At 47.1% G+C, this 23019-nt stretch overlaps 2 protein-coding genes across 3 annotated transcripts in view; one reads left to right on the top strand and one right to left on the bottom strand.

The window, feature by feature from the left end:
* The first annotated feature begins 6632 nt into the window (after positions 1-6632).
* BID (BH3 interacting domain death agonist) lies at positions 6633-15944 on the top strand. 2 transcript variants are annotated; one of them, XM_062616607.1, is made up of 6 exons: positions 6633-6766; positions 8379-8447; positions 10400-10592; positions 11841-11986; positions 13661-13864; positions 14979-15944. In XM_062616607.1, the coding sequence occupies exons 2-6, from the start codon at positions 8439-8441 to the stop codon at positions 14988-14990; spliced, it is 564 nt and encodes a 187-aa protein (XP_062472591.1). In that variant the 5' UTR covers positions 6633-6766; positions 8379-8438; the 3' UTR covers positions 14991-15944. The 2 variants fall into 2 exon arrangements, with proteins under 2 accessions (XP_062472591.1, XP_062472592.1); XM_062616608.1 differs by lacking the exons at positions 6633-6766; positions 8379-8447 and adding an exon at positions 9994-10124.
* A 4972-nt stretch (positions 15945-20916) lies between these two features.
* The window catches only part of BCL2L13 (BCL2 like 13), a 39629-nt gene continuing 37526 nt past the window's right edge, over positions 20917-23019 (bottom strand). The window contains exon 7 of the mRNA XM_062616606.1: positions 20917-22779. Within this exon, the coding sequence (XP_062472590.1) occupies positions 21967-22779 (813 nt within the window). The 3' untranslated portion in view covers positions 20917-21966. The remainder of the gene's footprint in view (positions 22780-23019) is intronic.

Raw genomic sequence — 23019 nt, 5'->3', positions numbered from 1 at the left:
AGCATTTTGCTGCTCAACTGTAAAATTATGCAGAACAAGTGACCAGTGCTGATGCCCCAGCAGGACATCTTCTAAATCTGGAAGCAAGACTTGCATTTCTCTGACTTGATGCTGTCACTTGCACATCAGTAGTGGCTGGAGTTTGTGCCAGTACCCCCTGGAGCAACCTCCTTGCAGTCTGTTTGGCCTTCCCTTTTAGTGTCAAAAGACTGGACCTGTGATTCTTCAGTCTTTCCCATTTTCCAGTCATTTCCAAGAGGCAAATGGCAAGAATAGCTTGAATATGGCCTGTGAAATTATGGCATGGTTGTGTGGTAACAGTTGGACTTGGGAATATAAAGTTAACCCAGTGAAGACCAGCAGTCGTCAAGGGTGATAATGCCTTTTCATCAGGGTTTGCTCTGCTTCCTCCCGCCAGATCCTTGGGGAAAGATAGAGGTGTTTTCTTAATGTTGAGGAGGTGAGGTGCAGGATGGGCTGCAGTTACACTGTTCAGCACCAGAGGGGAAAAGCTAAACTTTGTTACACATCCAAATATAACACTGCCACTATGGCAGTCAAGATCCAAGTCTCACTCCTTCCTCTTAGCTGTGGTCATGCCCAAGATAGAGATGTGCAAATTCCAACTGGGGCCAGCTGCAATTAACTAAATCTAAATCCCAGCTCCAGCCTTTGGGGCAGTTTGAACTACAGGCTTTCTGCTGACTCATCTGTATCTGTAGGCTGGCTTCAGAAGAATACTGAACAGTGTCGTCATGCTGCCTCCATCAGTGGTCTGATACAGAAACCACAGTAATAAAAAGTTCCTGCCTATATTTTTAAGACATACTAGTGATATGGGTATGTTCAGTTTTGAGCCAAATGAAAATAAAGGTTGATGAGTAAGTTGGATGTTTTTCTGGTAACAAGTCAAAGTACTGCCCTGATAACTAGAAGATTGCTGCAATTCATGGAGTCATGAAGAATAATGATCTCAGGGAGCCAAAATCCCTAACAAAAAGGTCAATCGAAACCTCTTTAGAATTGTCTAACAAAGTTTTTCTTTCAAAAAGGAAATTAAAGCCACATCAAATGCACATTGCAATATATTTTGAATTCAAAATTCACAGCTGAGTTACTTAGTGTCTAGGCTGAGAGGTTCACTCTGTGCTAAGGCAGCATAAAGAAACAAAGGTGAAAATGCCCTGGCTAAGCAGGTAGTCAGAGAAGCATCCATGGGTGTTGGGTCTTTGTGCTCTCTTTAGAGTTTCAGTGCCACTGAATACTGGACGATAAATACATTTAAACTGTTAGGAGCAGGGAGTATTCAGCATATTTCAATGTATTTTTGCATCAAAGGTGATATGAGCAAACTGCCTCTTTTTTTTTTTTATTTACATGCTGCTAGTGGCACTCTTTGCATCTTAAAGGAGACTGCTATCTGAAGCTGAAAGGAAGAGAAGGAAAAGCTGACAGCCTCAAGTGATCAGCAGTACTGCTTGGGAGTAGCTGGGAGGGTGGATTTAAGCAGTCTTGTGATTCCTTACAAGCAAGGTATGAAGCAAATAAAATCACAAGTGACTGGGGGATAGAGTTTGCCCTCAGCCACATACCTACTGGCATCTCACAGCTCTTTTCTCATGGCTTGTCAGTTTTGCTGCATCTAAAATGAAGCTGTTGGTGTTGTAGCCTCCCTCTGAGGCAAATGTATGGAAAATGCCTGTAGTTTGGAAGCTGTGTTCCCTGTGGTGGGGAAAGACCTGAGAAACTCCAAGCCAATAGCTTTGGTATTAACCAGATGGCACCAAACCATCACTTCAGTATCACATTAGAGCATCTATGATTCTATGATCTGTAGATGCACAGAAGGGCTTGTTCAGCCCATCCTTTGCCTGGCTAATGTATGTCAATGTCTCTGTTCCCCATTGTCCTGCTTTTCTTTCTGAAGTCTGAAATCGAATTCTACTTTTGCAGGACACTGGGTCTCAGATGAGGCAAGATCTTGGGGCCTTCTAATCACTGTTACAGGCTGGCATATCCTTTGCATACGGTGATGGGGACAGGTTTTCTGTTGGTATGATAACATCCTGTTTATTCATCTTGCCACTTTCCCAGATCAACAAGCTATCTTCGCTTTTGCTGTCTGTTTTGCCTCTCTCTCTTTGCAAAGCCTAAAGTGCATGTGCAGTTGCTGTGGGAGTATTCAGACTTTATCTGTAGCTAGGGAAATATGAGGAAAAGCTCTGGTATCTGCTGGTAGTTGGGCTGTTTAGTTTCTCTTGGGTTCATGGTCTAGGAATTGAGTATGGCAGGGTGATGGGGATTCCTCTGGGGATTTTTGGCTGTGTGATGTGGGATTTGCTTATACTGTTGTGACTTGAAGTGCTATGGATAGCCTTCTGGCACAGTTTAGAACATCCTAAACTGAGAAACTTAAGTATGTGGTACTGTTTCCCTTCCTCACTTTCCAGTAATGGCTGGTTATGTAAAGCAGCTGTGCCTGTGGCAAGTTTTCAGGAAGACAGTGAAATGGAGTGGGTTTGGCTTGATACATGGGTTTAAAATGTCAGGTAATACCAGGTGCCTTGCTTTTCCTACCTCTCAAATGATGCTTGTTTTGTAAAGAGCTCTGAAGCTCAACAACAAAATGTTTGCTCACAAGACAGGTAAGAGCCACCAGGTCCAGGAAGGGACAAATAGGCACCACTTTATTTCTTCAATAACGATGTCATCCTGACTGCCAAATATAAAGTTCTTGGCTTTGAGCTGCTAGGCAGAGAAAGCAGTGCAGAGGTTGGAAGGGGTTTCCTTGTCAGTGACTAATGCTTTATTGCAGTTTCTGCTTTGAAGACTTTGAATTCACTCCTGACTCAAATGTGAGACCCAAAGACAAGTATCTTGATAACTCGCACGACAGCTCCATTGACTGATGGTGTGCCTGTGCAGGTGTTTGTATAGAATGTGACTCAGAACGCAGACAAGTTGTTGAATGAGTCAGTCCTATAGGTGTGTGGCTTTACTGGAAAGGTATGTTTTCATAACCAGACAGTGTCTGATCCAGCTAAGAACAGTAACTCACAGGCTGAGCTGTGAGGAGAAGGTGAAGAATCTGAGGGGGAAATGGTGATAAGAAGGGGCATTATTCATAGGGTGGCTTGAGCTGTCTTAAAGACATAACAGAAGCATGACAAAGGGATGAAAGCTGTGTGGTGGCTTAGCCCTATTGCAGGGATTCTGGGACCTACTCCTGTTTATGGCAGCTTTAAGAGCTATTGAGAGTTCCCCCTAACAGATAACAATGTGCTATCAGGTGATCCTTGCTGCCATGTGGGGAGGTGTTGATGACCTGCTGGCAGTGCTTGGAGGTACAGCAGAGGCCCATGCTGGTTTTAGAGCAGGTGAAGCCTTGTATACTTTGCAGCTGTATTGTTCCCATGTCTAGCTCCTCACCTGGGAAAATTAAATGTGTGTTTGCAGCGTTTGCTTTTGAAATCTGTAGTACGTAGCAGTGGTACTGCAGGGAGGACCTGGTTTGTTCTGTCTTCAGCACAGCTACGGCCAGTGTTGCCTCTTTGCCCCAGGATGGCATGGCACCATCAGCAAGAGAGGAGTACTAGACAGTGGACAAGAGTCTTTCCTAACTTACCCCTCCCAAAACTGCAAGAGGTGGTTCAGTGGTGTGGGAAGAGATGCAGGTGAGGAAGAGACCCATGGAGTGCAAATTGTGTTGCAGTCCTGCCTCTCCCTCTCTTCTGTCCTACAACCTTGTGGTGCCATCTCTCCTTAACACCTGGAGTTGGGGGTTTCTGACCTTGTCCTCTTGTGTTGCCACCCCTCACTAATGGGCCACAGCTGGGAATAGCTGCTCTGCTGAGTTATTTGTAAGATTTAAAGGCTGATACAACTTGGAGATGAGAGGAAGATGGGACACCAGACCTGAAGGGCCTGTGTTGCACATAACCATCTCTCAGGATGTACTCAGCCTACTCTAAAAAGTCATGATTGCCTTGGGGGAAGCCTCCACAGAATCAGTCTTGTGAAAACTGGTATGCATAGGGTGGGATGGGGTCTGTCCTTCTGCACTGACAAGAGGCTGATAGATCTGCTTTGGCTGTAACTATGTTTACTTCACGTATGCCTTTCCACAGTCCCATATCCCAGCACAGTGTTGAGTTGGAATGGACATGCCCCATGATGACTCTTTAGTGCTATTTAAGGGTCCTAAACTTGTGTTTAAAATGCCATCTGTTTTTTTTTTTTCCCTAAGGAAATGGAAAGAACTGATCCAAAAAGCTGGTTGTAGCCTTATCTGTTTAACACTTTAAGGCATCTTGTGGTTTCTCAGAAGCAGCTGCTATCACATGAAACTTGCTGTATAATGAGTGAATTGAAAGTGTGAAAAGGAATAATGAATTAAAATTAGTATTTCAATTTAAACAGAAAAATTCATACTCCATTATATTTATTCTAAGACTTTCTAAGGCCCTAAAGCAGCCATGGCAAATGCTCTGGTTTCACTCTGAATCTGAATGCAAATGGTGTAAAGTAACCTTTATCTCATGTTTTTTTTCATTCTCCAGCTAAAGATTCTTTTCACCCAATATGAAAAGACCTTTTCCATCCCCCAGAAAAGGTCTTAATCTGATCTAAAGCTACCAGGTTTCTAAAGTCACTTGGGATGACTTCAGCATGATGATGACATTTGACTCTTTGGGGTTTGCTTTGTAGGGGGCCAGGTTTTTTGACATTCCATTAAGGAATTTTGCTTTTCAGAAGGAATGTTGTGACTACCCAAGCCTTTGCTTTGATGGAAAGTAATGACCTAAAACTATACCTGCATTGTAGTAGGGAGCCATTTTGTGGTGTGAGAGAAATCCTTTTTCCTGTTCTCTGGTATGTTTCTGACCACCCAAGCAGAACTTTATTGCCTGAGGGTTGGAACCTGTCAGGGACTTCCATTGCATGAGTGGTGCTGCTTTGATTTAGGGAATTCAGTTCATTATCATCATCAAGCCTCCCTGTCATAACTTTTTGCCACGTAAGTTACTTTGGAGTGTGGTGGATTTTTCATTGTTCTTTTTTTTGTCTTATCTCTGCTAATATGCTCGAGAGGCCAAACTTGCAACTGATTTAAATTAATACCTATTTCTGTGGCCTTGCCCCAGGAGTGTCTGACATTACATAGAGCTGAGGTGATCCCCTGAGAGCAAGGGAAGTACTGCATGTAATGTAGGCTTCTTCCCCTTGCACACCCATTAACAGTGCAGCAGGCACCCTGGCAGGGCAGGGGCTACACAGCCCCTTTCTGTCTGCATTGAGGCTCCTGTTGAGGTGTTTTACCTTTGCAGGGCACCCAGGGAGGATGTTTCTGCCAAAATCAGCATATGAGCCTCTGCCTCTCTTTGAAAAGCAGAAGTGCTTTCAAAACACTTCAGTCTGTAGAGGTACCAACAGGCACCTTTCCTGCCCATTTCCAGGAACTAGTGTGAGGAACATGCACAGGCAGAGATAGGCTCCATCTGCTGTGTCCTGCCTCTGTAGGGCTAACTATGGGCATGCCTAGAACAGATCTGGGTCCTTTTGACTTATATTTTCTGCTCTGGGAAGGAGAAGTGTACCTCCCTTGCTTCCCATACTGGAGTGCTCTGTACTGCTGCTTTTAAAGCAGAGAGTGGGGAAAAAGACAATAGCGTGTTTCTTTCTGGTTGCCTCTTTCGTGAGTGTTTGGACTGAACCAAATTAGTTTCTTAGCAGTGTGAAATACTGACAAAAATGTGGAGGATGTGGGGTTTAAAGCCATGTTTAAACGTTCTGAGCATTCCTTGGAAAGATGTGGCAGGTGACAGACTCCCTAAGGGAGTGTCTTGACTTTGGTTTCTATTCCCTCCTTTAGCTGTAAGATTTCACTGGTCTCTAGCACAGTTTGGCCAGGTTTGGGTGCAAGAGGCTGTGCTGTAGAGCGTTTTGTGAGTGAGAAATCTCTTTAGTGCTACGTCAGTTTCACCAGCACATCTGACCACTTGTGTGTGACCTGCAGCTGTAGTGGCTTTTGGTGCATTACACCTCTGCCAGGACTGTGGGAGAACATTTGACCCTCTGTGTACATAGTATGGTGTGAACAGAGGATGGAGCAGTTTCTTGAGGAGATGTGTTCAGCCTGTACTCATGTTGCAAAGTCAGCTGGCTGTTCCCAGCCAGAATTAGCCAGCATGGGTTAACGTGACCACCTGTGGAGTGCTGGTGTAGTCCCACGTGAAGCTTTTGGTCTTTTGGTGTAGACTCGAGCTGGGTGTGGAATGGGTTTCAAGACAAACAGATATGATCAGCAGAGGCCCAGTGCTACTTCATGCTTCCTGTGGGCTAAGCCATGATGGTTCAGGAACTGGTGTTTAACTCAGGAGGAATTAGTATCAGAGGTTATCCATTGTTTACTAGGTGTAGCATGCACACCTTGGTTTTGGGCTGAATTACTCTGAAAATGTTACATATAAAACCAAAATATGTGCAAGTGGAGGCTTTGCCTGGTTTACAGGAATGTTGCTGATGTGGTGACTCCTGAGGAGTTTGCACAAAGCCAAACAGGAGTACTGCTAAAATCCCCACTTCACTCTTAATCTCAGGGATTCTGTCTGAAGTTCTCCAACCTCAATTAACACCTGTGTCTCCTCCAGCAAAGCCAGGCCTGGGAGAAGAGGCACCTTGACCTGTTTCAGAGCACTGTCAAGTCTGGAGGAGAGGACAGGGAGGACTCCACTCTTCCCCAGCCAGCACACCCTTTAGGGCAGAGGTGAGTAGCAGCAACAGGGACTTGAACAGAGAAACACAAAGCAGCAAAGGCCAAGCCTAAGGCTGTGTTCTAGGCAGCTATTAGTATGATCTTACAACTAAATGTAAAAGGAACTTGTGGCTAAGAGGCTGCCTGTGGGCTATTGTATATTTAGACATACTTGAGATTGTGTGTTGGACTTATAAGAGCCTTTGAAAAGTTGAGAAATTCATGGTCTCATGAAATTATTACTGTGGTTTCCTTCAGAGTTTGAATTTATTTGTGCTTTCACTTTCTCCCTTTTTTCCACCAGCACATTTAGTTATTTAACACATTTGTGAGGGGTTGGTACAATGAAATAGGATCATTCATCACTAGTCCAGGTCTCTCATAGCAGCCTGTCTGTTTGGACTCCTTGGTGCTTTCACCCTGGTTTTGGTCAGAAGTTATATGGTCACAATAGCTGCATAGCAGCCAGGTTATTGCCCTTGGTGAAGAAGGCCTGGTGGATAGGTGCTGCCTGCTTTCAGCTAGAGTACTGCTCAGCAAGAGTTGAAGCCAACTTGTACAAGAGACTTCTGTGTGCAGTTGTGGGACTGCTGCATCTAAGGCAGCAAATGCAAGGTTCATAAACAGGATTGATATCCTCCCTGCCGTGGCATTTGCTAGGTAGCCTTATGTTACTGGCCCTTGCTGTGCTGTTCTTGCTAGTGCCTTTCTTGTCCTGAGAGTCCTTGTAACAGAGGTGTGACTACTCAGGCTGCTGGTCTGACCCAGCCATCAGCTGTGCTTGGCTGGATGAGGAGGGAGCACTGTGCTCCTACCAGCTCCCCTTTCTTTGTGGGTGAGGGAGGCCACCCTCTGCACCATGTCCCTTCCCTCTCTGCATGCCTCTTCCCTTTGGTAGTGCCCAGCCACAAGGCAGGCCAAGGGTTATCAGCTCTAAGCATGCACCATAGGGGCAGAAGAGCTTGTGACCTCAGTCCTGTTTTCTTGCTCCTTCCTAGCAGGCCTCTCTGGAGGCTCAGCAGAGTTGTGTTCATGTAACTAGAAGCCATTGATGGCACTTGGTCCAGCCTTCCCTGTCCCTAGGTATTTGTTGGAGAAAATACTGAAATAAGCCTGAGTACATGCATGTATCCCCACATGGGGGTGAGGGAAGTAAGTACACTTGAAGTGCTGCAGATGTGTGGCAATGTCAGCTGCGTGTTTCACTGTAGAATATACCGCTGTGCGCTGAGACTCAGCTGCTCTCAGTAGGTACTCAGGAACTCCTCTGTGATAACACTGCTGTCCATTCTGGCACTATGAAGGATTGTCCCTCCCTTTCCCAGCACCACCTCTTGTCCTTAAAGCCCCATTTGTAGGTTGTGTTGCACCACTGTCTCGCATGTGGCTGTGGCAGGAAGAAGTTTCATGCCCATCATTGATGTGAATAGGGCCCTTCTTGCTGGAACATTTGTGTTTTCCTCAGCCTTTTTTTATGGTTGCCAGTGTGCGATGGGCAGCTCTCCAGAAATATGGATATGCACCACTAGAAAGGTCATTTTCCATGAGATATGGCCAGACCCATGAGCACTGCTGCAAGATGTGGGGTTATGGGTAATTTCACCCTTTTCTTTCTGTTTTGCAGGGCAGGGACTTCTAGTCTGAAGCAGAGGGTGAAAAGAGCTGCACTGTCTCTGAATCCATCATGGAACAGGTTAGATTCAAATGTGACTCGGGTCAATGGTTTTCTTGTGCACCTGTTCCAGGATACCTCAAAGGGTGTAAGTCCAGAAGTGATGGCTCATGTCCTTATATTCAGAGTTCCTGCAGGAGCCCTGACACTGCTCTGAATACAGACAAGTGGATGGAACCACTTAGTAAGCTGCGTCCTTGGGAGCAGTGTGATGCTCCTCCTTTAAACTGTAGGCTGGAAATGTAGTTATTTAAGAGACTGCAATCTTTATGATAAAGAGCTAAACTACTAAAACTAATAAATTAATAGACACACCACTGATCAATTTATTGCATTTTTGTGCTGTATTAAACAATTATGAAGTTACTCTTTATCACACTTAAATCTTAATTACATTGAACTGCTATTGAAATGTTTGTCATGCTCCCTACCCCACCTAGTGTTAGGATACAACTGTAATGCTCCTTGCTCTGCTCTCCTACAAGCCTTTTGAACACGAACCTGGTGACTAGTCCAGTGGCTTGTTCAGGGGGATTGCCACTGGTGCCCTGGTGAGCTTGGGTCACCATATGAGCTTCACTACTGTATGTAAACATCCATGCTCAGATCATGGAAGATGTGCCTTCTGTTGATATTTGATCATATGCCTTATTTTCCACTTGCTTCTATTTCTGGACTTTTTGTTGTCTTTGCTCCTCCTTTTCTCTGCCCAGTCTCCTCTCGACTAAACAGCCCATCTTCAATTACTTTTTATGTGTTTGTCCCAGTTTTGCTGCTGTTGCCTAGGCAATATAGGTCCTGGATGATATTCATATGATTATGTAGCTAGAGGTGGCCTTGCAAGGTTCTGTTCCCCAAAAGGTACCCAAAACTCCTTTTCAATTATCAAGCTCATCCTGACTGCGTATTTATCACCCTCTGCAGCTGGCAAGACAAACCATTTTACTTTACCCCTGATTCTCCTCCCTAGTTATATTTAAGCCTAAGCATTTTCTTAGTATGCATACCAGAGCAAGGATTCTTTTTCTCCTCTCACTTTTTTCCCCGTGCTTACACAATATCCTGCTCTTAGATGTTTAAAATTATTAGACAGTTGCCTGGTTGTGTACAGAGGCTTCAGTTGACTGTGAGCCCCTGTGTTCCAGTGAGACCTCTTGCTCACATCAGTCTGCCTCAAGGACCTCCTCAAGCTAACTAATTTGGGCACTCTCTGCTGCTGTGCTTGAAGGCAGTGAGGTGTGTGGCTGCAGGGGCAGCATGTGCCTGTACTGGGGAGGGGATGTGCCAGGGTAGATGATACCAGACCCCAGTGATCTGCCATCTCACCATCACTACTCTTGTGAGCAGCTGCTTGGCTCTCTAAAGGGAAGTGAACGGTTTTACTGTGGAACTAGTTGAGATCCCTTTGAAGAGGGAGAAGAAATGTGAACCTTAGGGTTTTTTTTCAGCCTTATGCTATCTGTTATCTCTGTTTTCCACCCTGTTACTGCTGTGCTCTGATTACATTTAAATGGGGAGCTGCTGGCTTCGTTATGCACAGGAAGTAGAGTGTCCAATTACCAAAGGCAGGGGTGAAAACATTCCAAATGCAGATGTCTGAACAGGGAGAAGTGGGTGGCTAGTGCTGAGTACACATCTGCTTCAAAAGAGGAGCTCTGATCAGGGTGTCTTTGCCACAGCTGCAGATCTGAGGAGGAGGTGAGTTGACTTTTCCAGCACTGGTTTGTAAGAGCAGAGCTATCCATCATTCACCATCAGGCAGTTCTCTGTGGGTGCACGTTCAGGAGCTCATATGCATTTGCTGATGTCCTGTAGGCTCCCTGGCTAATGCTGCTCAGGATGCACAAAGGATGCCAGAGAAATGTGTTCAGGGCTGGAAAATGGAGCATGTGTAGACGTTTTGAGCAGGACTTTTCCTAGGCATGGGCATAACAGTGATTTTTATTTTTTACTTTTTTTTCCTTCTGTTTAAGATCAATGGATCTGTCCAGATGGAGCATGCACTGCTGTACACCTTCCTGGAGGTATCCCCTGACTGTAAGTTCAGGGAGCAACTGCATTTCCTGCAAAACGAGTTGTTTCAATGGCAATGTGACTACTCCTATGATGATGCAGAACTTCAGACTGATGGCAATCAGAGTGGGCAAATGCAGAACGGTGAGCGAGGTGAGAGCTCTCTCCTCCATCCTACATGATCTCTGAAGGTGGTGGTGGCCTTTACTATTTTCCCATCTTTGCTGCTGGTCGGTTTTGGAGGAGTGATGTTTTCCTCATAGAGGAACTTCACAGTGTAGCAGCTGGTGGTGGTATTGGTTGAGAGTTTAACACTTTAGATAAGACAGCTAGTGCTTAGCACTTAATATCCACATGCATTTCTAGAGCATGCATCACCCTGGGGTTTGGCTGTAGCACATCAGACAGTGCCACAAAGCTGGTACTAGTGATAGCTGTCCTCAAGGAGCATGATATTAAGCAGTTAGGCCTCACGCTGCTCCTTGGACAATATCAGTATTAGGGCTAGGATTTTGGAACAACTTTTGTCTGGTAGTGGGTGAATCCCTTTCTGCTCTACCAGTGTGGTACAAACTGATGCTCATATTGTTTCTGGTACCGTTCCTGCTTCACTAGTGATCTGCAGGATGATTTTTGCTCCCTACCCACGATATGTCAGCTGGCACATTGACCTCAGCCTTAAGCAGGGTGATGGAGAAGTGCTAGAATGAATAGCCCTCCCTCATACAAATCTGCATAGGTGTTGTGCCCCAGTTGACAATGGGGAGCTCTGCCTAAAGGAAATGAGACAAGGAGTAATGGCTTTTAACTAAAGGAGGATAGATTCAGATTAGATATAAGGAAGAAATTTTTTTATGGTGAGGGTGATGAAACACGGACACAAGTTGCCCAGAGAGGTGATGGGAAACATTCAAGGTCAGGTCGGATGGGGCTTTGAGCACTCAAATCTAGTTGAAGAGATATATCCCTGCTTACTGCAGGGTGAGGTTGGACTTGATGACTTTTAAAGGTCACTTGCAACCCAAACTGTTTTATGAGGTGGTGCTTAAAGAGACAGTAGTTGCTTGGAAAAAAGCATGTGGTGTTTTCCCCTCTCTGGGCAGGTTGGTGGCTGTACCTGTCCTGTGCAGACTGTGGTTGGAGATGTTCTGACCTCTCCTGTGGTGTTCTCGGGGCAGGGTGAGGCTGCACTCCACCTAAACTACAGATAAAAACCTGTTTGCACACTGTCTCTGGTAACTAAGTGCACACAAGGGAGTTATAGGGAGTATAACTGTTGTGAATGCACTATGATGGGGGGGTTGGGAAGGAGGTTGCAGTGGAGATGGGCAAAAAGTTGACTTGCACTGAACCTTGTCTGACTGCAGCCTGTGAACTAAATCCTGCTGTATGTGTTGGCAGTGTTTGACCCTCGGGTACATGATGAAGTTGTCCGGCTCATTGCTGCTCAGCTCGCTGAGGCTGGAGACAAGTTTGATAAAGAAATCAAAGCAAGAGTAGTAAATGAGCTAGTGCAGCACTTTCTGAATGAGAATCTCTCTCTAGAGGTGAGTGAAAAGCAGCCTGGCTAGCAGTTCCACTTTTAGATGTGCATCCTTCCTGCTGTGACATAAAGAATTTGCAAGCTTGTTGCTTCAGTCTTTGCTAGTTTGCTGGTGCCGTTATTGACATCTTAAAATTCAGCCCAAACGCTTCTCTTTGAAGCTTTGCTAGGGATGATGCTGCATCCTGTGGCAGCTTTGACCCCACAAATCAGGTTCTTTGGGCTCATTTCCTTTCTGCAGATGGTGAAATAGATGGTGACTTTCAGAGTTATTTTGTCCTCATTTTTGTTGGCCCAATGGCTTATCTTTTGAAAATCAACCATCTCATTAAGGCTTCAGTATTTGTCCTTAAAGGTTTGTGACTTTGGTGCTGAGTCCCTCATGTTTGCTGCTCATTATTTGAGTAGAATTTGGGCAGGTTCAGTGCCAGAAGCTTGATTTGTACTTCTCTGGGAACACTGGAAGGACAGCAAATACTGAGACCCTCTTCTGGTGCCGTAACTGTTTAGCTCAGGGGCTGTCAGTGTTGGGAGCAGCAGTGGGCTTTGGCCTGGGAGGGTGACTTGCTAAGGAGGCCTCTCTAGATGGCAGCTCCACTCTGTGATGCAGTTGCTTTTCCACTAATAGATGTGATATGGTCCCTGGCCCAGCATCTTATGTGGCTCACTGCTCTGCAAGGGAAGTTGCTTGAGGTACCTTGTGTTAGACATCCCTCTATTATTTTTAAAGATTGGGTCCACAACTGGATCAAGAGTCACAATTTGTTTCTGCAGAGCTATTTGGCATCTTCAAGGTAACTGTGGCTTTCTTGCTTGTATGCCTTTCTCTGCCTGTCATGAGGTTTCCTATGCTCTACAAGTTAATGCTGTGTTTGAATTGAGGGTCCACCTTCTTGCTGAAAAGGCAGGTTTTAATGACTTAAAACAATCTTCTGTGTGTGGTTTTGGTTTGGGATTTTTGTGTGTGTGCACTATGAGTGTTTTCTACTAGGGTTTATCACCTGCACAGACTAATTACAGCACAGTCTGACCATTCCCCACTCCTGCTGTCTTGTTCTCCACCCAGCTAAGTTTCAGGCCCTCAAATATGCTGTCTAACCTTTCAGTCTTTGATAAGGCTGAGACAAACTGAACTTCTGACAAGGTGGACCTTGCTTTTCCACATGAGTAGTGTAGTTAGCTGTGTGCATAAGCATACTGTCCCTGTGGGAAACTGATCTTGAGCAAGGCAGTGTTGGTTGCATGCTTGGACACCTTCTCTAGCTCCTCCCTGTGTGAAGGCTTTTCTGTGAAACTTGCATTGCCTTCTTGCCAATCCCCATTTTAGCTTGTACCGCTAATCTTCACTGTTGAAGGTTGGTTACCCTTTCCCAGGAGCCCCAGGATTCCTGTGCCACAGATCTTGGCAGACCAGGTACAAACCCTGGGGAGGAGGAGGGCTGCTGCACCCAGAGTGTGTAAGGTGCTATCCAAGTTTTCCAGTGGTATGTGTGTTGTGTCTGTTTCTTTTTGTGTTGGGTCAGAGATGGTCATCCTTACTGCAGTCCAGGATGTGTGACAGGCAGGTGGCTGGGAGGAAGGGGAGCAGCATCCTGTGGGGTGCCGGAACAAACACATTAGTTACCAGCACAGTGCTGGCAGGCTCACTGAGATCCTTTTCTCCCTTCCTTCCATGCAGGAGATAACCCGGCACATGTCGGAGGCAGTGGAAGGACTTGCACGAGCTATCCCCTCAGACATGGAGCAGGAGAAAGCCATGTTGGTGCTAGCAATGGTCTTAACTAAAAAAATTGCCAATACAATGCCCTCCCTTCTGCATCGTGTCTTCAACACCACAGTGAACTACATCAGCCAGCAGTTTCACAACTACATTGCTAGAATGGTGAGTGCTGGGAATGGCAGTCCCTGTGTGCTGAAGGGGGAATGTTTGAGGGGGTCATGTCACAGCTTCTGTTTGCTCCACTCACAGCAGCTGATGAACAGAGGGGCAGAGAAAAGAGATGTGATTGCTCCTCTCCTCCCTGCAGTCTCTTCAGGGAGCTATGCCTTTCAGACTCAGGTTAATCATGCCTGCAGGGAGGGAAAGCTTGACCACAAACATGGTGGCTGCATTTCCCAAATGTCTTGGGCCTGAGGTCTCTACTTTTGGCCTCCCTAGAGCTTGACACAAGTGAATGGGGAAGAGAATTGCCCCTGAGAAAGAGCACCAACAAAGGAACAGTGGCAAGTGGCAGCTCCCTTCTGGGTTCTCTGTTGGAGCCACAGCATAAGTGGAAGGCTGAACAGCCAGCAGTGCAGCCAGGATGGAGGCTAGGACATTTGGTGCCAGGTTCAGTAACTAACCTAGCAGGGGAAGGGAGAGGGCATGTGCATGAAGACATACTAAGACTATACGGTACTTGAATGTAATCAGGGCTGTGATCCTGCCACCCTGGGGAGCAGTGGTGACCCAGGTGTGGAGTGCTGCAGGTCTGTGGGACACTCCTGCACTGCAGCCTTGCTATAGTGTTGGCAGCAATCTGCAGAGGGGCCCAGCTCACCCTGTGTCATGAGACCAGGGAGCTGCCTGCTACAGGTCTTTGCCAAGTACAATGTCACGTGAGGTGTCACTGAGCACTGTCCTCAGCTTAGCTCCAGGGTGCTGAGTTATCACAGAAACCAGTCACTAGTGTCATTCTGGCCCTCATGCTGCCTTACTTGGAGCTCTGGGCAGGGAGGGCAGGCAAAGGGCTGCTGGCTGTCCACCACTCCAATGTAGTTGCATCAGGAGGGGAACAGAGGTGGTCACCAGGGACTGTTCCCCTGGGACTGATGGCCCCATTGCACAGGAAGGAGGTCTGAGGTGTGATGGCAGCACAGCAGGTGGCAGAGGTGAGCACAGTTGGTGGTGCTGGGGACTTGCAGGAGCTGCCTGGCTCCTCAGGTGGGTGGCTGGGCACAGGATGGCTCTCCAGCTACTCTGCTGTTAACACTGATTCTGTTCTGTCTTCCTCTAGATGCGTGAGTGAGCTCTCCAGTCCTCCATGTGGAGAATGTGCATTCCTGAAGACTTTTTACTTCTCTTCATGTATGCCAATCACTTTCTGCTCTTACATAAGATACAGCTGTGAAAGGAAAGGCAGAGCTTCAGTAGGTAGGCTTTTGTAGAGTAGCACAGCACTGATGGTAGCGCCAGCTCTGCCGTGCCTATAAGGAGTAGTGTTTGCCCTCTCTCATCTTAAAATAGGGTGTTTTCTTTTATTTCTTAGCAGTAGCAGACTTCATGCAGACCCTGGCTTGTGCCTCTAGAGGAACTGCTGTGGGCATAGAGCCTGCCCTCTCAGTAGTTTGTTTTCTAACGAGCTGTGGCATTTTCCTTAGTTGTTCTCTTCCCAGCCCTGCTCCTGGTGCTGCAGCTGAGCCATGAGTGTTAACTGTTCCCAGGAAGGCCTCAGGCTATAAAACGGGTGATTGATCAGTACAGGCCACAGAGGGGGTGGAAAAACCAGTCTGGCTCAGTGGGGAGCTGGCAGCAAGAGGGAACAACCCTAAAGGAGGTGTTGGGCAAGGGAAGGCTGAAGTAAAGATACTTCTGTATCAATCACCTTAAACCTATGCTTGCTTGAAAATCAAATGAGAAACTAAAGGGCAGGGGTAGGTACAGGGCAAATTCCGCTGGGGAATGCAATCTGGATATGCTTGAGGAAAGGTGTTTAGCTTTAGCAGATCCTGCTATAAACAGAAAGAAGGTATCAGCCTTGGGTCAGGAAGAATCAGTGGCATCTCTTGTGAGTGTACTGCAGTCACATCTCAGGTTCAACAAACTTTGACTCAGGTTGTTCGATACGTACCTGTCATCACACACGTGGTGGCAAAGGCTTCACCTGTGATCCAGCTGCCTCAAATTTTGTAATGTTGTAAATATTTTGTAGGGGTTTTAAGTTAAATAAAATTGTCAGTTCTCATGGCAGTACAGCTCTTCATTTCAGTTTCCACCTGGACTTATTTTCGGCGGTGCTAGTCTTTTGTGCAAGCACTCAACGGCATTTCTCTCATTTACTGCTGCTTATGGTGGAACTCTGCTTCTGGCCTTGTGTAAGTAAAACCACCATTTTTCTTCCTTTTGGTGCCTGCACTGGAGCAGGGAAGGGGGAAGAAAAGCACAGAAGTAGTTTACACATGGTTTTTGAAAACTGTACCATTTATTAAAGTGCAACCGGGGGCCATGGTCTTACAGCAGTGTCCCATTAGCAGAGGGGAAAAAATGCACGTACCCCTTCACTTAAACTGAATGTAGAGCAATGAAGCTGGAAAGAACTATTAAAGGTGGAAACACTTTTATTAACCAAATGGCACAAGAAGCTTTAGCCAGTTTTCCCAAGAGGGCTGTACTTGCATATAAAGAGGAGCAATATGACCAGTTCCTTGGATAATGGGTGACTTGAGGATCAGTCAGGGTCTCTTCCCCCCAAGCAGGCCTCTCCAGAATAGAATCTGACATCCCTGCAAATCCATGACCATGCTTACAGCCAGAAGCCTAGTAGAAGATAGATAGCCCCTAACATGCATGCTTCAGAGTCAGTCCCATTAGTCTTTGCTACTTAACAAAGCAAGTGGCATAGTTTTGGTCTGAGTGGGTTTTAGCTTTACACTCAAATAAAAGCTTGTACTGTAAGTTAAAAATGGGGACAGGCTCCCTAAATGTATAGCAGTATGATGCATCCTCTGCAGCTTGTTCTGTCCAAACCAATAGTGCTCCTTCCCTGCCCTGCAGATACTGCAGGGAGATCAGAAGCAGCTTCCACTGGAACCTAACTGTAGCTCCCTCACTTCTACAGTGTAACCATAGGCCTCTTTCTTGGAGGAAGCCAGGCCCAGAGAGGGTCAGCTCCAAGTAGGAAAAAAGTGATAGTGATTTAACTTAAGGAGGTTCCCCTGGGCTCACCCTGCTGTTCCTGTACCCCAGCTGAGCACACCAGTCAGGGGAAGTCACTTCAGCAGTCACACACACACTGAGTGCTGCTACCCAGAGCCAGCCCTGCAGCCTCTGCCCTATATGGGCCCAAGAGACAAGGAGTGGTGGCTTAAATCTTCTACCACCACCACCATCCCCTTCTTTTTAATGGCAACAGAGAGCTTGCACTTTGAAGCACAGGTATGTACATGGAGTCAAAGCAATACTGTTCTCACAGCTTTCCCAGTGCTCAAATTAAGCAGACTAAGCCAAATTAAAGTCATGCACAGCTGCTGCCTTCACTAGGCAGAGGAGATAATGTGTCACCTCTCCATATTTCACTGGGAACCGCTTTATCCTGTTGTGCAGCCTACTGGAGTAGACACTACTACTGTTGTATGTGTCTGCTCCTGGTGTGGAGTAGACACATGCAGGTGACTTGGCCTGCGGCATGTTTCATGCCTGACATGAGACACGCTGAAGACCTGGCACAGCAGCTGTGCTGTGGTCACCCCTCCATGCACCTCACAGCAGCAGAATCAAGTAGCTCTGTAGCATGAGCTTGCTCTGGTCAGTGAGTGAGAGATGATGCTGCCAGATGCTGCACTTCTAGGTTTTGTGCCAGAATAGCAAGATCTCCTCACTAGGGCTGTGCTAGTGCTGCTGTACTGCTGGAGCTGAAATTAAATGTTGGGGAGGGTTATAACTCCAGCTTCTCTGGTTTACTACAAGCCTTAAACTGAAAAAAGAACAAACCTAAGAACCTCAGTTTGTCCGGTACTACTGAAATTTTACATTGGTGGCCATTAGAAAGCATTGCTTAGTGTAAAATAAAGCATTAACCTTACTGCAGTCCTAGGAAGGAAAGACCTAGGATTCTGGCAGCAGAACTTGCCCTGTGAAGGAGCACTTGCAGTGACAGCTTTCATCAGCCCTTGAGCCCAGCCATGATGAGAACTCAAACCCTCACAAGCAGCAAGGCTGGAGTCTTGTAGTAGTAGTAACTTGCTCTCCAGAAGGCAGGTTAGGAAAGAAACAGCCAACTGCAACCACCACAACAAGAGGCACTTCATCTCCAACCAGACTTTAAACTGGTGTCCAGCCCAGGTGCACAGACTGCTGCATTGCTGGCGCAGTGCTAGGAGCTGGTGACTCCCAGCAGAATGGACAGAAGGCTGAGGCAGACATGGTTCTGTCTTGGCTCTGGCCTAGTCCATTGGGCCAGAGTTAGTGTTTTAGAAATAAGTTACCATCAGCATTTTTCAGCAACCAAATTGCCACCCTGAGAACTCCTACTTGCTGTCCACCCTGCCCAAAGTGAACCGAAACGTGATGTTTCCAAGCTGCCACTCTGTGTGCCCAGCAGTGTTCCTGTTTTGCTGTAGCTGAGCAGGTTGGCACTGCTGTGCCAACTACAGCCCTGCAGCACAGAACTGCTGCTGTTCAGGGAATTTAGATGGCAGGAGTCCACCCTGGACTCTCTGGACAGTGGCTTTGTGCCTGCAGCTTGGGCTGTTGCGCAACGAGATTTTGGGCTTCAGCCTTTGCTCCCATCTTGCTGTTCAGGGACACTTGCTGAGGGCAGCCTTTCCTCAGTTTCCAGCAGCAGCACCCAAATGAGCATAGCTTAGAGTTAAGCACAACTGAATTTAAGTGGCACCATCTCTTGAAAGCCTTTTCTTTGGCAGCTCCTTGTTTAGCACTGCAGTTCCTTAAGTATTTACCACTTTTTTCATAGATCCAGTCCTCCACTATTTTAGCATCTCAGCTTTAGGGTGTACTGCAGACAGGGACAAAGTGAAGAAAGAATGGGTCTAAGGTAGGTATTTTGTTAAGGTACAGGCCACTCAAGGACAGATATTGAGGCACTTTTGGGAAGGGGATAAGCAACACAAGTGAGAGTAATTCTATATGCCCTTTCATAAGTGTAAGTGTAGAGCTACTGCCTTTCCTCTTCAGCTGCAAGGGAGCCACTGAAGAGAAGTTGTTTCACACAGCTTGGGGTAATTAGACCCTGCAGTTTAGGATTACTTCAGTATACTTGAAGATGGGGGGAAAGAAGAAAAACCCTTCCTTTATCTAATCCACACCTGTAACAGAGCAAGCAGCCTGGCACTCATGTCTGTAAGAACACTTGTCAACTCAGCTTTTGTGACTTCCACAGGGCCTGTCCCAGCTCTGACCGCAGGGATCCAATTCAGTAGAATTCAGGTCCGTAACTCAGCTCTTTTTGTCAATGGAGTGCTCCCAGAGGAAAGAGACAGAAACTTTATCATGTGTAACTCTGTGGTCTGTGGAAGGGAGGAAGAAGAGGGTACAAATTCTTGCCGACTTGTCAAATCTACAAGACCCTAAAACAAGAAGAATGTAAAGAAAGGACCAAGTAACCAGAATGCACAGTGCAGCTGATGCTCCACTAATTCTAGTGGCAGGCTTTTGCACCACCAAGAAAACATGTAACAGAACAAAGAGATTTATTTTCCTTACTGCTGCTGCCACCTTCTGCTCCTGTGTGTAGAAGAATGTACTTTTCATTTAATGCCCTGCTGGACACCCTATGCCAACAAACTAGGGATGTCTTCACTACCTGGTGTGGATTTATCCTCCTCAATCCTGTCGCCATCTCCCACGCTACTACTGAAAACCATGCAGAGAGAAGGGCTAAAACACCACCATCCCTGCTCCCCCTCAGTCTGTATACAAGTTGTCTGGTGTGGCCACAAAATCCATCTCTGCTTCAGCACATGCATGGGTACTTCTGTGTAACCTACTACATGGCTACACATGGGGGATGTCCCAAGGGCAGGTGCAGCATCTTCTGTAAGGGGAGGCTGAGTAGGTCGGGTCAAGAACAGCCCTTCTCCCAACACCATGAGCAAAGCATCAGGAGAGGGCCAGCCTACCCTGATGCAGGGGTAATAAAGCAGCCCTTGCCACACAGGAACAAGCAGGTGCCCTCACAGGCTGTGTCAGCTGTAGATATGCACTGTTTGGACATGTGAAATGGAGCAAACCTGTAAACACTGTGCCTCTACATGACAGAAGGAACATAAAGACACCTCTCCCTGGAAGGCCCCATGAGGGGCTGGGATGGCAGACACCAGAATCAGTGGCGTAAGGAGATCCCAGAGACCCATTCTGGGCATGCAGTACAGCAATGGGAATACCAGCAGGGTACCAGGAAATGGCAAAAAGGAGTCAACTCTGCTTTGCAACATGATAAAGGGTTTCTTTTTCCATTAAGGCTGACCTGATATCATTTGTATGTGGATAAAGAGCAATCAGTGGTCAATAGTGGCATTCAGAACCCCAGAGCTCCTGAGTTCAGTCTGCAGCAGCAGTACACACACAACAAACCCTCCTCTTAATATTCAACTTCACACACACTTTCCAAAATCCAGTGAGTTTTCAAAAAATATCCACTCTCATCAAAGCTTAAACACCAAAATCTCCACAGAATCTGCCAGGTTCTGACTTCCCAGCATCCCGGGATACAGGGGGAGATAGGAAAATATAGCAACAATATCCTAAAATACAGAATGTGCTAAAATCCCTCCATTCTCAGCTCACTTAAGAAACAGGCTCAGTAGGAGACGTACTCTAGAGAAGGTTATGCAGAATGAAGTACCTTGTCTTTGTGCTCATGAAGAGTCAGCTTCCTGTAAGCCTGAGTCCCCTCTCCTACCTCAACCTGGCTGAAGGGCCAGTGCCAGCACAAGCCCTCAGAGCTGTGCTGCGGCTTTGGCCAGGAGAGCCCAAGGTCTGGCACACAGAGCTGCAGCACGGACAGGGACAGGGACAGACACGCAGAGAGGAACGCTTACAGGTGCACCCGACGTACCTAATGTGTATGGCAGTACTCATTTCCCTCCATGCATACTGGAAGTGTGGTGCCTGCTTTTTGCCAAAGTAACTTCCTCATCATTTGAGAACCTGTAAGTTCAGTTAATCACAGGTTCAGCGTAGCAAAGAAAATCACACTGAACACAACTCAGGTCAGCTCAGGAACAGGCAGACAGAAGAGATGTTTAATGCTGTTTTGTTGAGTTACCAGAATCCATTGCCTCATGTACCTAGGATTCTGTCACAGCCAAGACCAAGTCAGGACTAAATACACTGTGCTTAACCTGGGAAAGGCAGTACAGGCTGCAGCATGGTACAGGACAGCAGAGCCTTTAACCTTTGAATTGCAGAGGCCTCGCTTCCACATAGTTTTGTTGTATCTTGGCTGAACATACCCCGGTGTCACAATTCTGAGCAGAATGGCACTGTGTCCAGCATGAATTCTGCACCCCTGGTAACCCATGGAGCTAATGGATTCTCAAACCAGCAAAGAGCAGCGTCCCTCCTGGGCAGCCAAAGCGCGTCCTGCACCTCTCCCCCAGGAACACCCAGATGCTCAGAGATAATATAGCTATCAAGAGGCAGCATCTTCACAGGATGGGGCTCCAGTAAATGTGAGTGGCCAAAACCGCTGTGAGCAAAGAGGTAAGAATAAGCACTGTCCCACTGGGGCTTAGCAGGAACCTGCGACGTTACGAGGAGCAGTGCTGTACCTGAGAGGAAGCCAAGACAAAAGGGAGACCAGCCTCTCGCTACAGGACTCAGGTTGGCTAATGTTTGTTTGGGAGGGGGGGCTCAGGGGCACGACAAGACAGCACAGCTGCAATAGCGGTCAGTCTGAGAAGCCACAAACTCCAGGGGTTGGCAGCAGCTGGCTCTCCCCTTCCCCTGGGGATTCTCTGTTCCAGTTCCTAGAGTACGAGCGCCCCTTTCTTCAGCACCTGCAGTTCTTAAATTTGCAGAATTTATTGTTTTTTAAAAATACCCCTGTACTTTAATCACGGAAAACCAGTCCCCGCCCCAAATCTACTAAAAACTTGATTGTCCATAGCTGGAGGCTTACTGAACGACCTCACCCCATCACCAGTAAGTTACTCAAACGTCCAGTTAAACAGCAGGCAGCTCAACCTTTAGGTAACAACTACAAAAATGGGATCGTGCTCTCTTCTCTCTTCCCCCTCCTCCTCCTCTTCCTCATGAGAGCCCCCTTACTTTTTCCTAAGTGCCAGCGCTACTCCGACTGCTACAGCTAGTATGGCCACCGCAGCAGCCCCACCATACAGCAGTATAGATTTCCCTTCCGGCAGCAGGATAGGCTTCTCCTCTGCAGCGGAGGGTTTCTCTTCCATTTCTTCCAATTGGCCCTCTTTCCCTACTTTTTTTTCCCCTGGAAGCAGTATTTTCTCAGGTTCTGGTGCAGCCTTTTCTTCTGATGGGGTTAACTTTGGGACAGGTTTACTTAGTAAGGGGGTTTCGGGTTCAACAAGCTCTTCAGCCGCTTTTCCCTTTTCCTCCTGTTTTGCACTCAGCAGTGTGGAGGGATGTGCTTTTTCAGCAGCAGCAATTTCAGCTGGAGGTTTTACCTCCTGTGAAGGAGCAGGGGGTTCTGGAAACACTGCCTGCACTGTCTGTGCAGCACCAGCTGCCACCACTGCCTCCTCAATCCCCTCCGGAATCTCTTCCTTCTCCACGTGAACAATATCTGAGTTGGAAGAGTTGTTCTCACTCCTCTCTTCACCCCCGCCGTTGCTGTCCAGGCTTTTGACTTCTTCAGGATCCATGGCCACTTGCTGCCAGGACTCGGGTCCCAGGGAGACCGGCAGGCTCTCTGTGTGCCAGCTCTGGCTCGCTGACAGGGACACAGGCAGGCTCTCCGACTGCCACGAGGTGGTCACCGTGGGGGACTCTGGGGGGCTCACCTGTCCTGAGTTGTCACTGGTCAGGATGTAGATGTCATTGCTGTCCTCCGCGATGAGCCCAGGGTACTCTTCCTCTTCGGATTCCAAAGTAAAGACCGTCCCCTGTGAACAAAAAGGAGGACACAGCATATGAGCAATGGCTTCAACACTGCTTCCCCTGTCTGGGAAGGAACAGGATACCTGGAAACTCAGTGGGGCTGAAGGAAAGATGAGAGGGCTTCTCAGCAGCGGCGGCTGTCTGACCTACATGTTAGAAGAGATTATGAAACCCAGCTGGCATTGCCAGCGAATGGGACCACTTGTAAGAGCCTTGCTGGGAGCTCCTCCTCCCCTGACATGACC

The sequence above is a fragment of the Pezoporus occidentalis genome, unplaced genomic scaffold (genome assembly GCF_034315485.1).
Source record: "Pezoporus occidentalis ecotype Australia unplaced genomic scaffold, CSIRO_AGI_Poc_V1 ctg19, whole genome shotgun sequence".
Lineage (NCBI taxonomy): Eukaryota > Metazoa > Chordata > Aves > Psittaciformes > Psittacidae > Pezoporus > Pezoporus occidentalis.
This window is presented reverse-complemented; position numbering and strand designations above follow the sequence as displayed.